Source organism: Chiloscyllium plagiosum, unplaced genomic scaffold, assembly GCF_037043375.1.
Source record: "Chiloscyllium plagiosum isolate Xiang-an unplaced genomic scaffold, Cpla_swu_hap1 HiC_scaffold_25, whole genome shotgun sequence".
Taxonomy (NCBI): Eukaryota; Metazoa; Chordata; class Chondrichthyes; order Orectolobiformes; family Hemiscylliidae; genus Chiloscyllium; species Chiloscyllium plagiosum.
Genome location: NW_028270163.1, coordinates 45880810 through 45895688, shown reverse-complemented (window position 1 = coordinate 45895688; position 14879 = coordinate 45880810). Strand labels below are relative to the sequence as shown.

The 14879-nt window shown below is 38.9% G+C and overlaps 1 protein-coding gene across 1 annotated transcript in view; it reads right to left on the bottom strand.

Annotated features, from left to right (window-relative positions):
• Positions 1–14879, bottom strand: part of LOC122562216 (dynein axonemal heavy chain 17-like) — a 471020-nt gene that overhangs the window by 341739 nt on the left and 114402 nt on the right. Inside the window, exons 19-21 of the mRNA XM_088000362.1 lie at positions 12352–12606; positions 3906–4075; positions 1020–1242 (exon numbers count right to left, since the gene is read on the bottom strand). Coding sequence (XP_087856488.1) covers positions 1020–1242; positions 3906–4075; positions 12352–12606 — 648 coding nt within the window. The remainder of the gene's footprint in view (positions 1–1019; positions 1243–3905; positions 4076–12351; positions 12607–14879) is intronic.

Sequence of the window (14879 nt, the reverse complement as noted above, 5' to 3'; positions counted from 1 at the left end):
AGCCAGTGATTGTGGTGCACAGTGGTACCATTGACAAAGGTTAAAAGGGATAGGATCCCACAACCAGAATTTAGGGAGTTAGAAAGCAAGCTGGAAAGTACAACATCAAAAGGTTGTATAACAACATCTCAGGATTACCACCAGTGCGACATGCTAGACAGACTTGAAATGGCAGGTAGACCGGATGTGCATGTGGCAAAAGAAATGGTGTGAGGGGTAGGGTTTTAGATTCCTGGGGTACTGAGACCAGTTCTAGGAGAAGTGGGACCAGTACAAACTGAATGAGTTACAGCTGTGCAGGATTAAGATACATGCCTTGGGGTAGTATTTGCTGGAACGGTTAGGGAGGGTTTCAACTAAATTGGAGGAGGAGTCAGAGGAAGGGGATTCAAGTATAAAGAACAAAAAGGGAATAAGAGAAATGATTTGTAGAGGAGGAGTCAGAGGAAGGGAAATCAAGTATAAAGAACAAAAAACAAAAAGGGAATAAGAGAAATGATTTGTAGACTCAAACAAGGCCACAGTAAAAAAGGAATAGGTTCTTCAAGTTGAAACTATCAAAGACTATCACAAATTATTAGATTACCTACACTATAGAAACAGGCCATTTGGCCCAACAAGTCCACACCGACCTTCCGAAGAGCAACCCACCCAAAGCCATTCCCCCTACTCTATATTTACCCCTGACTAATGCACCGTACTCACAATTTAGCATGACCAATTCACCTGACCTGCACATCTTTGGATTGTGGGAGGAAACCAGAACACCCAGAGGAAACCCATGCAGATACGGGGAGAACATGCAAACTCCACATAGACAGTTGCCTGAGGTGGGAATTGAACCTGGATCCATTGTGCTGTGAGGCAGCAGTACTAACCACAGAGCCACCGTGCTGCCCTAATTTTTATTTAACATAAGTGATAATTAAACTGCCATACATAGCATGGAATTCATTTTTGAAGCAATGACCGAAAGTCTACAGATATATTGATAGAATTAAGAAAAGGTTATTTCTTACATGTAATTGTGTGTGAACTTCTTCTGGCATCTCTACATCATAGGTCTTGAGTAGTTCAATGGTTTGCTTCAAAGGTTCAAACATATTGTCTGTGGTCACTTGTCGTTCTTTTATTTTTTTCAGATATCCCATTACTTGTATAAGGGCTTTCAAATCCCCTTCTTTCACTGTTTTAGATAATTCAGCATTTGTCTCCTTTATGAAAGCCTCTAAAGTACTCAGACTAAAAAAAAAAATAGTGTTATGAAGCTGCTATCATTTATTTTAAAGTTTTAAACTTTGTACTTGTGGCTTATGGGTTTTGGGGGTCAGAAGTGTTTTAGCAATTAACTTGTCACTAGTTATACGGACATAGTGATCTTCATTGAAATACAATATGAAGAGGTAATTGTGAGAGTTAATGAACAAACCAAGTGAAGTGTAATACATTAGGCAGTTGGATGAAGTTGCTCCTGAGAATGGAAGGAGATAACTTAGAATTGTTAAAAATGTGCTACTTCAGTGCAAAGAGTTCTAGACCCAAAAAAAGTGTTTGTTTAAATCCCTGGAGGGGTGATTTGAAGCTAAGAAACTTTAAGCTCAGTTATATGATAAATTAAGGAAGACACCATCAGATTCCCACAAGCAGGAGGAGTTGAAGTCACAGCTAAGTCAAACCCTATGTGGGATAGAGAACAACATTCTCTCTGGTGTTTTGAGTACTATAATTGGATGCTTTTGTATTTAATAGGATTATAATTTTACCTTGTATTTGAAATCTTTAAGCATGTTTTACATGTAAATAGTTTGGTTTTGTCTATTTTATGTTCATATATTCTGCACAATAAACTTGTTTTATTGTTTAAAGCAAATCTGCAATATTATGTGCTTATGTTTTGGTGAGAGACCACCTCGCCAAAGCCAATAAACAAAATAGGATTTATCAAACTTCAGTTGAAAAGCACAGCAGGTTGGGCAGCATACAAGGAGCAGAGAATTGACATTTCAGGCATAAACTCTTCATCAGGATTGTATGGGGCGAGATGGGGGCTGAGAGATAAATAGGAGGATGTGGGACTTGGGAGAAGGTAACTGGGAAGGCAATCGTTTGTCACCTGGTCTGACCTACATGTGATTCCAGATGCACAGCAGTGTAGTTAACTCTTAATTGTCCTCTGGCAATAAATGCTGATCTAGCAAAATTAATTTGTGACTCCCTCATCCCATACATGAATAAAAAAATTAACAGAAGTTAGTTTACAGGGGAAATTATTGCAAAGATTTCTGCTTCACTGACAATGGGAAAGTATGAAAACAAAAGGACATTGTTATGTTTTGAAGTTAATGGCTGGAGCTTTCAACCATGAGTGAACTTGGAACTTGCTGAAAGTTTTAATAAGCTATAAAGTGGTTCTTTAACTAACCATGGGTATTAACATCTCACATCAGAGTGTGCATGGAAATGACATACTGAACCTGCTAACAAGAGTATTTCTAATGAAATGGCAGAGTTAAGAAAAATCAATACCTAGGCTGCACCAGAGGAATAGAAAGAAGACTGACAAAAAAACTTTTAAAAAACCAAGAAATGTAGTCCATACTGACCCATAATATGACTCTGCCATTAAAGACAAGATTATGGCTGATCAAATCTTGGCTTCAGTTCCACATTGAGAGTTCCCTATTCACCTTGATGCTACTATTGTTCAAGAATCTACCCATCTCAACCTTGAATATAGTTAAATGACCAGCCTCCACAACTCTGTTGGTTAAAGAATTTCAAAGTTTCCATAAGAAATTCCTCTTCATCTCTATCCAAAATTGATGTTCCTTATTTTGAAACTATGTCTTAGAGTTCTAGATATCCTCCATAAAAGGGAAAAACCTTCAACATTTACTGTCAAAACCAATTAGCATCTTTTCTAATCTAATGAGCTTGGCCCTGATCTGCGCAACCATATCATTGTATCAAATGTTATGCACCTTGTTTGATGAGGCTACCAAGGAATGTGATGTAAGAACAACGTTTAGTAAAAAAAATTAAGAAACATGCCTGGGTTATGAATATAAACTGCACAATCAAATGCAAACATTTTTGGAATTATTAGTGTGACTGCAGTCTTTCAGCAATTAGGTATCATGGATATCAATGTAATCTGTTGTTAGCATTCTATTGCAAATGACAAATTTGAGAACTTAATATTGGAATGGTAATTAAATTAAAAACAATGAACTGCAGATGCTGGAAATCTGAAACAAAAACAGAAAGTGCTGGAGAAACTCAGCAGGTCTGGCAGCATCTGCAGCAAGAGAAACAGAGTTAATGTTTTGAGTCTAGACCTTTGTTCAAACTGAAAGTAGCTGGAAAAGAGTAGTATATATGCTGATGATGTTTTCTAAAGGTATAACAGAAAAAAAAGATATCTTATAGAAAAATTAGAAATTTTGCTGTATGTAGTGAGAGAACTATTCATCACACAAATTTAATTTGAGATGTGATTACATAATCAAAATGTACTTTTCTTTTTCCATTGGTTGTACAGAATTGAAGAGTAAGAGAATATCCTCCACACAATTTATATGGAAACATTAAGATTTTCAGATTTTTTTCCCCAAACATGAAACTAAGATGGCCTGAGACATAAAGTCAGCCTAAGTCAGTGGAATTCATGGTTGTATTCAATCAGTATTATTGTGATAAGACAGGTCAAAAGTTACTAAATCAGTGTTACAACATCTTCTTCCTTTTACAGAGTCATGATAAATTTAAAGTCCACATTTCTTCTTTAAATGGAGGCATTCTACACGAAGCATAGAAATGAAACAGTCACTAGTGAATGTGCCACAAAAATTATACATTTCTCAGATTACACCCTATTATATTACATCTATGGTATTTGGTATTACCTGTCAGTTACATGGTTAATAAGGTATTGCTTGAACAAAAGGCTCCAGCGTTTGATCAGGTTCAGAAGTGCCTGCCTGAAAGGTCTGCAATCAATTTTAAACCAAGAATCTAGTATCTTTACGGTCTCAAATTTTAATACCTCTTCATATAATTGTTCGTAGCTGTCAATCTAAAGAAAACATAGTGAATACATCTACACAAACACTTTTCATCAAACACACATGCTAAAAAGTTACAAGTCCATTAATTAACAGAAAATTATACATTTAAAAGTATAACAAAGAGAAATTTGTGTAATACTGTATCTGACAGTTCTATGCTGACATTATCAATTTGTCAGCAATTGGCTACACAAAACCAGCTACCCACGTAAACTATAGATTCCTTAATTAAGTAAACACTAGAAGTGGTGCTGTGCAAACAGATTTCTCCACTATAACTTTGGATTAAAAACTGATGCCAGGAAATTACAACTGTTCCTGATCCAGTTTTGAGAAGAAAGTGGAAGTAGAAGTAGAGCAGAGGTAGAAATAGAAGGAAGTAGAGTGGAAACTCTTCTATACTTGTGATTTCTGTCAGAAATATAGCAATTTAACAACAGAAGAGGAGGGACAGTTTGGAGTTTCCCAACCTTTAGAACAATGGAATTGAGTAGTACACTTTGTTAATTCACTTTTGATATTTTTCTCCAAATTCAAGTAATGTGTAAAATTATACATTCATGAGTCCATGTCCAAATGCAGCAAGCCCAGCACAATATCTAGTTTAGGCTGAAAAGTGGCATGTTACATTCACTCCATGCAAATGCCAGGCAATAAACATCAATGAGAAGCTAACTGTCTTTCCTTGACATTTAATGGGTATTGCCATCACTGAATCCTTCATGATCAACATATTGTGAGTTACTATTGACAAGAAACTGAATTGGACTAGCCAGATACATGCAGTGGCTACAAGAGGTCAGAGGCTGGGAATCCTGCAGCAAGTAACTAACCTCCTGACTCCCTAAAGACAATCCAAATCAACAAGGCACAACTTAGGAGTTAATGAAATGCTGCCCACTTGCCTGGATAAGTTCAACTTCAACAACACTCAAGAAACTTGACACCATCCAGGAATAAGCAGACTCCCTCCCTGCTTGACACTACATCCAGAAATATCTACTCAGTCTACTACAGCTGCTCAGTAGCAACAGTGTGTACCATCTCAAAAAATGTACTGCCAAAATTCACTAAAAATCCTTAAACAACAGTTTCCAAATCCACAACCATTGAGGACAAGGGTAAGAGATACCACCACCTGCAAGTTCTCCTCTAAACCATTCAGCATCCTGACATGGAAAAGTATCCCTGTTCCTTCATTGTTGCTGGGTTAGAATCTTGGAATTCCTACCTTGATGTATGTGAGCCTAATTACAGGTGGAGGCAAATAGGGATGAATCATTGACCATCAAGTACATGTCACCAGGAAAGATGATGGATGTATTTCACGTAGCACAAGACAGGCAGTTGCCCAAGATAGATATTTCGAAAGGAACTGTTCAGACATGTTATGACACACATCTGGAGCAGGTGGGACATGAACTCAAGTCTCCTAACCCAGGACGTGGAGACAGTACAAGACCCCTAAAGCCACATTATGCCGACATTTCTTCACTGAATGCTGAACCCAGGGCCTTCAGATTATGAGACTGAGTTGCCCAAGATAAGCTTGGAATGGCCAAACAAATGGAACCCCTGATAATTAACAATTGAACTATGTACAAATGGAGGGCTTGATTGGATTCTTACTTGAGCACATGTAAAGAGACATCATTGACAAATCCACATTGTATGCTATGAAAGGGATTGCTTTACTGCTCATCTTCTGTGATAATGATTTGATGATATATTATTGGCTTAAGTTGTTTTATTTGTAAAAGGGAGTCAAGAGACACTTACTGACAAGATGAATGGAGTCATAATTATATATTTCTATTGTTTTGTTTTGTAAATGAACTCCAAGTCATGACTAGATTTATTTTATTCCTGCACTAAATGGAGATCAGAACATAATATTCTCAAAGACTTTATAAGGTTTGGTAAGGTCTGTACTGGAAGGCAGTTACTGATACAATCTACAATTAATGGCTCAGTCCACACAGTTATGGGCCTAGGCTTACATATGACATTATTATATCCCAGAAAACTTCCTTCAGGTAAATAATTCTTAATTTTAAAGATGCATTTTGGTACATTTATCACAGATAATTGGTAATTAGAATTTTGATATTTTGAGTTACATATTGGGTGGCATCTTATTGTGGTCTGAACAAAATGGCTATTGTGAGGCATGTTGTAGAATTGAGAGAGATCTCTAGTAGGACTCATTCTCAATGTGGGAGTAACTCATTTCATCTTCTATGCATTTGCCAATTGGTGAGGCGGGGTTTTCTCTAGACAGTGGCAGATTAACAATTAAGTGGGGATTATTGCTTTTTGAATGCTTTATTAAAATCACAACTTTCCTTGTTAATATTCAGCTCCCTATCTTGCCAAATATGCTGAACAAGATAAATGTCAAGAATTCTCAATATGGAAGTCAGAGCAGGTAATGTGGTGAGCAACTGGTTACTGGCTGCGACCAGCCTCCATAGTGCACAGTTCCAAACTGAGTTCCAATGCATAATTCATGACAATCAGCCACATGCATCTTTCATCCATGGACAATGGCCAACTCCTCGCAACCATTATGGTACCTGTGCCATACACTTTGAAAGTTTCTTCAGAAACACAGGCTTGCATTGCAATGCGAATCAGCAACTAGCATCGGTAGGATACTATAGGGAAACTTTGCATGCAGGGCATGAAACTCAGCTTATGATTGAACAAAAATGCATCTCAGGTCTACTTCTTTGCTTTCCTAATGCTTTCTCATCTAGCAACACTTGAATGCTTACAGCATTGTGGTTTTGCCTTGCCATTCCACATAATGCAGTCACACAACTAACAGACCTCATTCAAGAGATGTCCATCTTGCTGTACAGCAGGGTGCCAAATCAATCTCACACCAGTGACATGAACCAGCAGCTAACAGAAATACACTACTTGTGCAGCATGCAAACAGCCATGTCTCAAAGTCCACAGAGGTATCTGTGGGTGTTTGGGATGTGCTTCCAGATAGACTGGTCAACAACAACCATTGCTGACTATGCATTCTCATCAGCACTTTTGGATAAAAAGAACAGGCATGTTTTACCATAAGGAGCAATAATGTCAGTAGAAGCCATGGCCCTATAAACCCTTGTTATTCTTACACCCACTGGCGAAAACAAGTTCTCATCACAGACAGAGCCTGTCTGTGTATGTGGACACGAAGTTAGGCATCATGCTGGCATTTACATTCAGGGCTGCATTGAGACTCAAACAGATACAGTGCAAACACAATCAATTTCACACCAATGTGAGATGTGATATTCAGAACAATGTCACCTGTGCCACCAAAGGTACCTTCCATATGTTTTAATCTTTCATTCCCTTCCATTATGTCTTAGTTTATTTAAGCTTGGGTAAGCCTGCTCAGCAGTAAAGCCTGTTGAACCTAAAGGTTTGGTCAGACAACCTGGCTATGTTTGTGTATGGCTGGGCCAGACAGGCTGATGGTCTTCTTGCCAGAGGCAAATGGAGACTCCTTGATGGAGATTAAGGATTAAGTCAGAGCCAACAAAGTAAAAGTGGAGAGTCATTAACCTGGAGTGTCCTAAGAGAAAACATCTGAGGGTTCTGCAAGTCCTTCTTCCTTCTCCTGCTTGCCTGTTTTTGTGTAAGGAAGTGGTACCTGGAGTGTGCACGAGGTTCCCTGCTCCCTTATTTTCATGCCATCAGTGGCTGAGGTGATAAGAGTGCTGCTGTGTGTATGCTTCCACATATCTGCCTGCCACTCCTGTTCCTCACTGTATATGTTTTTGATTTTGTTTTAGACCACTAGATTATCTCCTGCCTCGAGCTGAGAAGGTTCCTAGGGTCTGACACTCCTTTGTCCCAGCAGCTTGGCACATTTCTTGCTCAACCAAGTGCACAGCTGTTGCAGTGAGATGTTCACTGACAAGTTCTCCAAATTCCCTAAGCCTAAATTTCTGACTGAGGTGTCAGTATCTGAGTTGATAGGAGTGTGCAGGAGGCAAACCTGTTGCTGTTTATTACAAGGCTTTGGTACTCTCAATCTCAGACATCAAGGTGGCATCAGGCACTTCAGCCATTTCTTCTGAGCTCTTGGCCATTTCACTAGTACCTACAAGTCAAAAGGTAAGGAAAATATTGTGACCAGTGGTTCAATGAGTGCTAGTCACACAGTTGGTGGAATATAGATGTCGAGGCATATCCAATGGTGTGGTACAATCCTTCTTTCAAGGGCCAGGATTCTCTCCTCACTGTGGTTGAGGAGACTAATGTCAGTACCCCTCCACATGCCCAGATCCTTTTATGGGAATGGGAAGGATTGTGTGTGCTGAAAGTAGACAGCACAGTTGTTAGTGCTGATGTACATAGGGAAAAGGCAGTGAGGTTTCAGATGTCGTGAGGAGAAGTTTGGGCAGATTTGGGTGAACTGACAGTGAGTGTGGGAGGATGCTGCAAACAAAGAGTGGCAGATCATTAGTCTTATTGGAGGTGGATAGAGTATAAGATAGCAGAGAGAAGAGTGGAGAAGGTTATTGACCTTCTTTAGCACTGCTGCCTGTTCCTGCACACGACTGAGACTGCACTGACACAGGGTGTCAACCTCAGACCAGGGTCTAGTAACATGGTCTCTTCTGTCAGTCCTCCATGAAAACAATGCCTTGCATTTGCACCATTCTGTCCACCAGAATCACAAAAACTTCAGAGAATCGTGGTGTCATTTTCACCTTCTTGGATATCTTTTCAATGTACTTATTACTAAGCTTCAGAATGCCAGCAGCCTTTTATATGTACCACAGGCTGGTCTTTTGGCAGATATCCGCTTGGTGGTGAGCTGTTCTGAGAATGGCACGTGGTAAAATCGGACTAGAACTTGATGAGAGGTATGTTATAGTGGCAGGGGAAGTTGTTAATGGAGTGAGTTTCCTATGATACAGTGAAAAAAAAAACTCACTAGGCCAGCAGCGTGAAACCCTCCAAAACAACCAGTCATAACTCATACTTATCCAAAGGAAATGTAAGATTCAGCCGATAGTATGTCACAGGAATTGTTTGGGTCTGTGTGATTGGTCATGGAGACTGTATGCAGTTGGTAGGTATAGCAGGAGAACTGGCTCAAAAATGGATAAAGAGTGTATCAAGCCATTTTCTATCTTTTTCTGTATTTGCCTGATGGCAACAAACCTAAAGAGAGAGCCTCACATGAGTGCAACAGCAAGGTAGTCAAAGCAATTCATTAACAAATTGATAGTAATTTTATGGAGAGTTTTGAAAATTACTCATGGTACACTGGAACCATGAAATCTCATACACTTGACCTGTAAGTCAAGGTGACAAGTAAGCATTAGTTCCGTGCTGAATCTCTCAAGTGGCTATCAAGCACATAGGGTGTGATGCAAGGGAAGAAGAAGTAGTGCAGACAGCAGCAAATCAAGCCAGAAATATGGGGAAAGGAGATAAAGTGGCCTTACAGCAGAGGGAAGGTGTCAGAGTGCCTCTAGGGTAGAAACATATGAGTAAAACAAACAAGTGGGAAAATGGGGGTAAAAATGCTTGTTTCATAAAATGCATTTAACAGTGAGAGGCCACTTGCCATTTGAGAAGCAAGAAAGCTAAGGGCCAAGTAGTGGGAGATCAGAAACATCACACAGGTGTGCTTTCCTCATGCTGGAGACTGACAGGAGACCACAAATCTATATTGAAATAGCATTTTCTTGAAGGGAGTTCACATTACAGAACAGGTGGTGCTGGAAATCTTAATGCGTTAAGGTAGATAAATCCCTGAGACTTAGTGAAGTGTATCCCAGAGAGGAAATTGCAGGGCTCCTACTGAAGACATTTGAATCATTGGCAGCCAAGGGCGAAGTTCCCGAAGATTGGAGGTGGCTAATATGGTATCATTATTTCAGAAGGGCTACACAAATGTTTGGGAACTACAGAGCAGTGATCTTAATGTCTGGAATAGATAAGTTGCTAGAGGGGATCCTGACAGACAGGATTTGCAGGCATATGGAGAGGCAAGGACTCATTCAGGATAATCGCCCTGGTTTTGTGCATGGGAAATTATGTTTCATGAATTTGATTGAGTCTTCTGAAGGAGTGACCAAAAAAGTAGATGAGGACAGTTGGGTCGACATTGTCCACATGGACTTTAGCAATGCCTTTCACAAGTATGCATAGTCGGTTGTTGAGTTACGTTAAGTCTCATGGGATTCAGGGACAGCCAGCCAACTGGAGACAAAATTGGCTTGATGGTAGAAGATACAGGATGATGGTAGACGGTTCTTTCACCCCAGACTGGAGGCCTGTGACCAGCAGTATGCCACAAGGACTAGTGCTGGGTTCACTGTTATTCATCATTTATATAAATTATTTGGATGAGAATTTAGGAAATATGGTTACACCAAGACTGGTGGTTTAATGGACAGGGAAGAAGGTTATCTGGGAACACAGTAAGACCTTGATCAACTATTCCAGTGGGCTAAGGAATGGCAGATGGAGTTGAATATAAATAATTGCAAAGTGTTGCATTTTGGTGGGTCAATCCAGGGCAGAACTTACATAGTCAATGGTAGGGCCCTGGCAATGTTATAGAACAAACAGATCTAGGGGTTCATAGCACTTTGAAGTGGAGTCACAGGTAGATAGGATGGTTCAGAAGGCTCTCAGCATTCTTGCTTTCATTAGTCAGAGCATTGAGTATAGGAGGTGGGACGTCTTGTTGCAGCTGTACAAGATTTGGTGAGGCCACACTTAGTACTGTGTGCAGTTCTGGATACCCCACTATGGAAAGGATACTATTAAACTGGAAATAGTACAGAAAATATTTACCAGGATGTTACCTGGACTGGAAAGTTTGAATTACAAGGAGAGGTTGGATAGGTAGGGACTTATTCTCTGGAGCATAGGAGACTGAGGAGTGATCTTTATAAGTCTATAAAATCATGAAAGGCATAGATAAGTTAGATAGCCAACCGCTTTTCCCCATGGCAGGGGAGTCTAGAACTAGAGATCACAGGTTTAAGGGGAGAGGGGAAAAATACAAGATTCCAGAAAGGCAATTCTTTCAGTATGGCGAGTGTCTGAACAACCTGCCAGAGGTAGTGGTGGATATGAGAACAATTGTCATTTAATAAGCATTTAGACAGATATGTTGATGGGATAGGTATAGAGGGATATGGCAAATGAGACAACTTTAATTAAAAACTGGGCAGCTTAGGCAAATTGGGTGAAAAGGCTTGTCAGATGTGGCATTGCAGGGTCACTTTCTGTTTGAAACCACTGAATTAAGGCTTTATGTCCTTTTTAAAAAAAATGTACATGTTATAATTCAAGTTCAATATGCATATAGGCGATCTAGAGTTATGAAATGAAATGAAATTCATTCATTTTGTTGCAGAAGGGTGTAGAGAAAAAAAAAACATTAAAACACATGCATTCATCTAGCCTTGGTTAATTATATCCCTTCATTCCTAGCTGGGTCTCTCCAGATTCAGGTCAAGTCCCTGTGTAATCACATTTAATTTCCCAGCAATCTGGGTGCTTTTTTCAGTGGTACTATTGAAGGAATCATAAACCAGCCACCGAACTAATCAATCTAGTGGGATGAGGTGTGGTGGTTAAGGTTGGTTCAGCTCAGTTGGCTAGATGATTGGTTTACAACACGGAATGATGCCAACTATATGAGTTCAATTAACACTAGTTGGAGTCACCATGAAGGTGACCTCTCACATCATCAGAGGCACGCTGACTCTCTGGTTAAACTACTGCCAGTCATCTCTCTCTAAATGAGACAACAACCTCATGGTCAGAAAAGAAATCTTTAGGTTTACTAATCACTAAGTTATGAAGTATTGGAAATTTCTCAATTTACTTTCTCAGAACCTCAATTTTGAACACTTTGATCTTGTGTTGATTAAGAATTCAATTTTCTCAACATCTTTTAACTGAAGTTCTCATCCTAGTATCACCTGTTTTGAGATGTCTCAATCGTCTAAAATTCTTTGAATTCCAAGTTAGAGAAAATATATTCAATGTGTTTTAAGCACTGACTTACTGAAAATGTTGCAGCATACCCCCAGACTGAGTATTCTCCATAGCAAGTAATTAAAACCTCATTAAAAAAGCATGTAACGTGTTATGTGTGTTTCTAAAACCATAGTAACACACTTTAAGTTTAAAGTGAGTATAATAGATGGAATTTTAAAATTCACATGTTGGTACAACTCAGTCATTTTCAGGCTTTTCTAAGTTTATTTTTAAAGATGGTATATCATAGAACATTAATTACCTGATTTTTAAACTGTTCAAGAGTGGGTGGAGTTGGAGGGACACCCCCTTCACCATAAGATTCTATTTCTTCCTGGGTGAGCACACGCCCATATATTAGAAATTCTTCCAGAAATTCATTGCGATCATCCACCCACAAATAAGAATAACTATCAAATGATTCTTCATACTTCTCTGCTTGTCTCATAGTGGTTATCACCAGAGTCATTATTTCTTCTCGCATCTCAGTCAAATCTGCCATTTCTTCAAGATCTATCTGCAGTCAAAGAAAGGTGAATTCCCCTCATTTACACTCTTCAACAAATGACGCACCCGCTGACATTTCACACATACCCACTGCAGTCTATATTCCTTACGTCAGTCATGAACAGCATACTTTCATATTTTCACACTTAAAAGGACAAGTTATGCTTTCTATATCTTCCTCATTTTACATTCCACACACCATTCATTGCCCAATCCAATTATACTCAATAACACAATATAAATGAACCCTACGTATCCACTTTCCATTTCAAAAGTCATTAGTTAACTCTTCATTTTTCTGAAGAACAAAGCAGAGCAGAATATCAGCGAGAAGCCAGACCAAGCAAGTTCAATATAACATAAGAAACACGAAGAAGAGTAGGCCATTTGGCTCTTCAAGCCCACTCTGCCAAACAATAGAGTCGGTACCGATCCATTATTCCTCTTATCCACTTTCCTGCCCTTTTCCCGTTATCAGTGATTCCCCTACTGAAAGAATCTATCTTTCACAGCCTTAGAAAAATATGTTATTGTCACATGTACTCAAGTACATAAATCAATGAAAAGTTTACAATGTCACCTCTTATGGTGCCATTTTAGGTACAAATTACCTAGGTACAAATCTTACATACGAAAAGAGGAATAAAGGAAAGAAATTGCATTACCTTGCAGTGATTTATAGTACAAGCTGGAAACAAAATATAGTTAAAAAGGATAACATTGCAGTCTTAAATATACATGGAGTTTTCCCCCACAACTCTCTGTCGCAAGGAGTTCCAAGGACTCAACCGTCAGAAGAAATTCCTCCTAAATTCAGCCTTAAATTGGCACCCCCTTTATACTGAGATTATTCCCTCTGGTCCTAGTTTCTCCTGTGAGGGAAACATACTCTCAGCATTTACTGTGACAAGCCACTTAAGAATTCTATATATTCAAATGAGACCACCATTCTTCTAAATTCCAGTGAGTAGAGTCACAGCCTGTTTAATCATTGCTCATTATACAATCCCTCCATAGCAGGGATCATCCAGTGAAACTTCTGAACTGCCTCAAATAAAATAATTTTTCTTAAAACAAGGAGACCAAAATTACTCACTACTCTTGATGTGATCTCAGCAGCACCTTGTATAATTGCAGTAAGATTTTCCAACCCTTACACACTTGAAACAAGGGCCAATATTCCATTAGCTTTCCAAATTACCTATTGCACCTGTGTGCTAGCTTTCAGTGTTTCAGACACAAGCACCCCCAATTCTATTTGTGTTATAGATTTCTTCAGTTTTCTTCACTTAAATATTCTTTTTTATTGTTCTCCCTTCTAAAATGAATAACATTGCATTTTCCCATGATATATTCCATGTACCAATGTTTTCCCTCTAACATAACCTATCAATATTTTTCTGTAAACTGTTTATATCCCGCTAACAGACTGTCTTTCCAACTATTTTAGTGTGGTTTGCAAATTTGGTGACAGTACATTCTTTTCCTTCCTCTAAATCATATGTGTTGTAAATAGCTTCAGTCCCAGCAGCCATCTCCATGGAACATCACGGATTGTGAGTCGCCAACCCTAAAAATAACTATTTATTCCTGAAATAACTCCACAGAGGCTGGTAACCCTTCACCAAGTCACTTTATTTTCAAATGGAAAGTCCTTAACAGATACAGCTTTCTCGCAGTCAGCGGTCAGAGTGAACAGAACTTCTGACACTCCTGTTTTTATCTCCCAACCAGGGTTCCCTGATTAGACCAGATTAGCAGCCCCAATCAGGGAACTCATATTCAATTAGGTCCATCTAGCTGACCTTGTTGTGATCACAACTCCCACACACTGTTTCCTGTTCATGAGCCAATTCTCTATCCGCGTCAAATACTACCTCCAACTCCATGTTCTCTAATCTTATAATTTAACCTTTTGTGAATTCCCTTCTTTGAAAACCTTCTGTAAGTCCAAATATAACCCATACTGGTTCCCCTCTATACACTGTTGAGATTTCCTTGAAAACCATGAATTAGTCAGATAGAATTTACCTTTCAATGAAGCCATATGATTTTCCAAATTATCTGCTTTTACTTCCAATTGATTCTGATATTTTTACAATAAAAAGGTGTTAGGTTAATTGGCTTATAGTTACCTGCTTTTTGCCTCCTTTCCTTACTGAATAGGGTATCACATGAGCAGCTTTCCAATTCTGTTTTACTTCTCCAGAATCCAAGGATTTCTGGAAAATTACAATACATCCCCTTTCTCTGTTGTTTTTACCTTTTGGAATCCTAGGATAC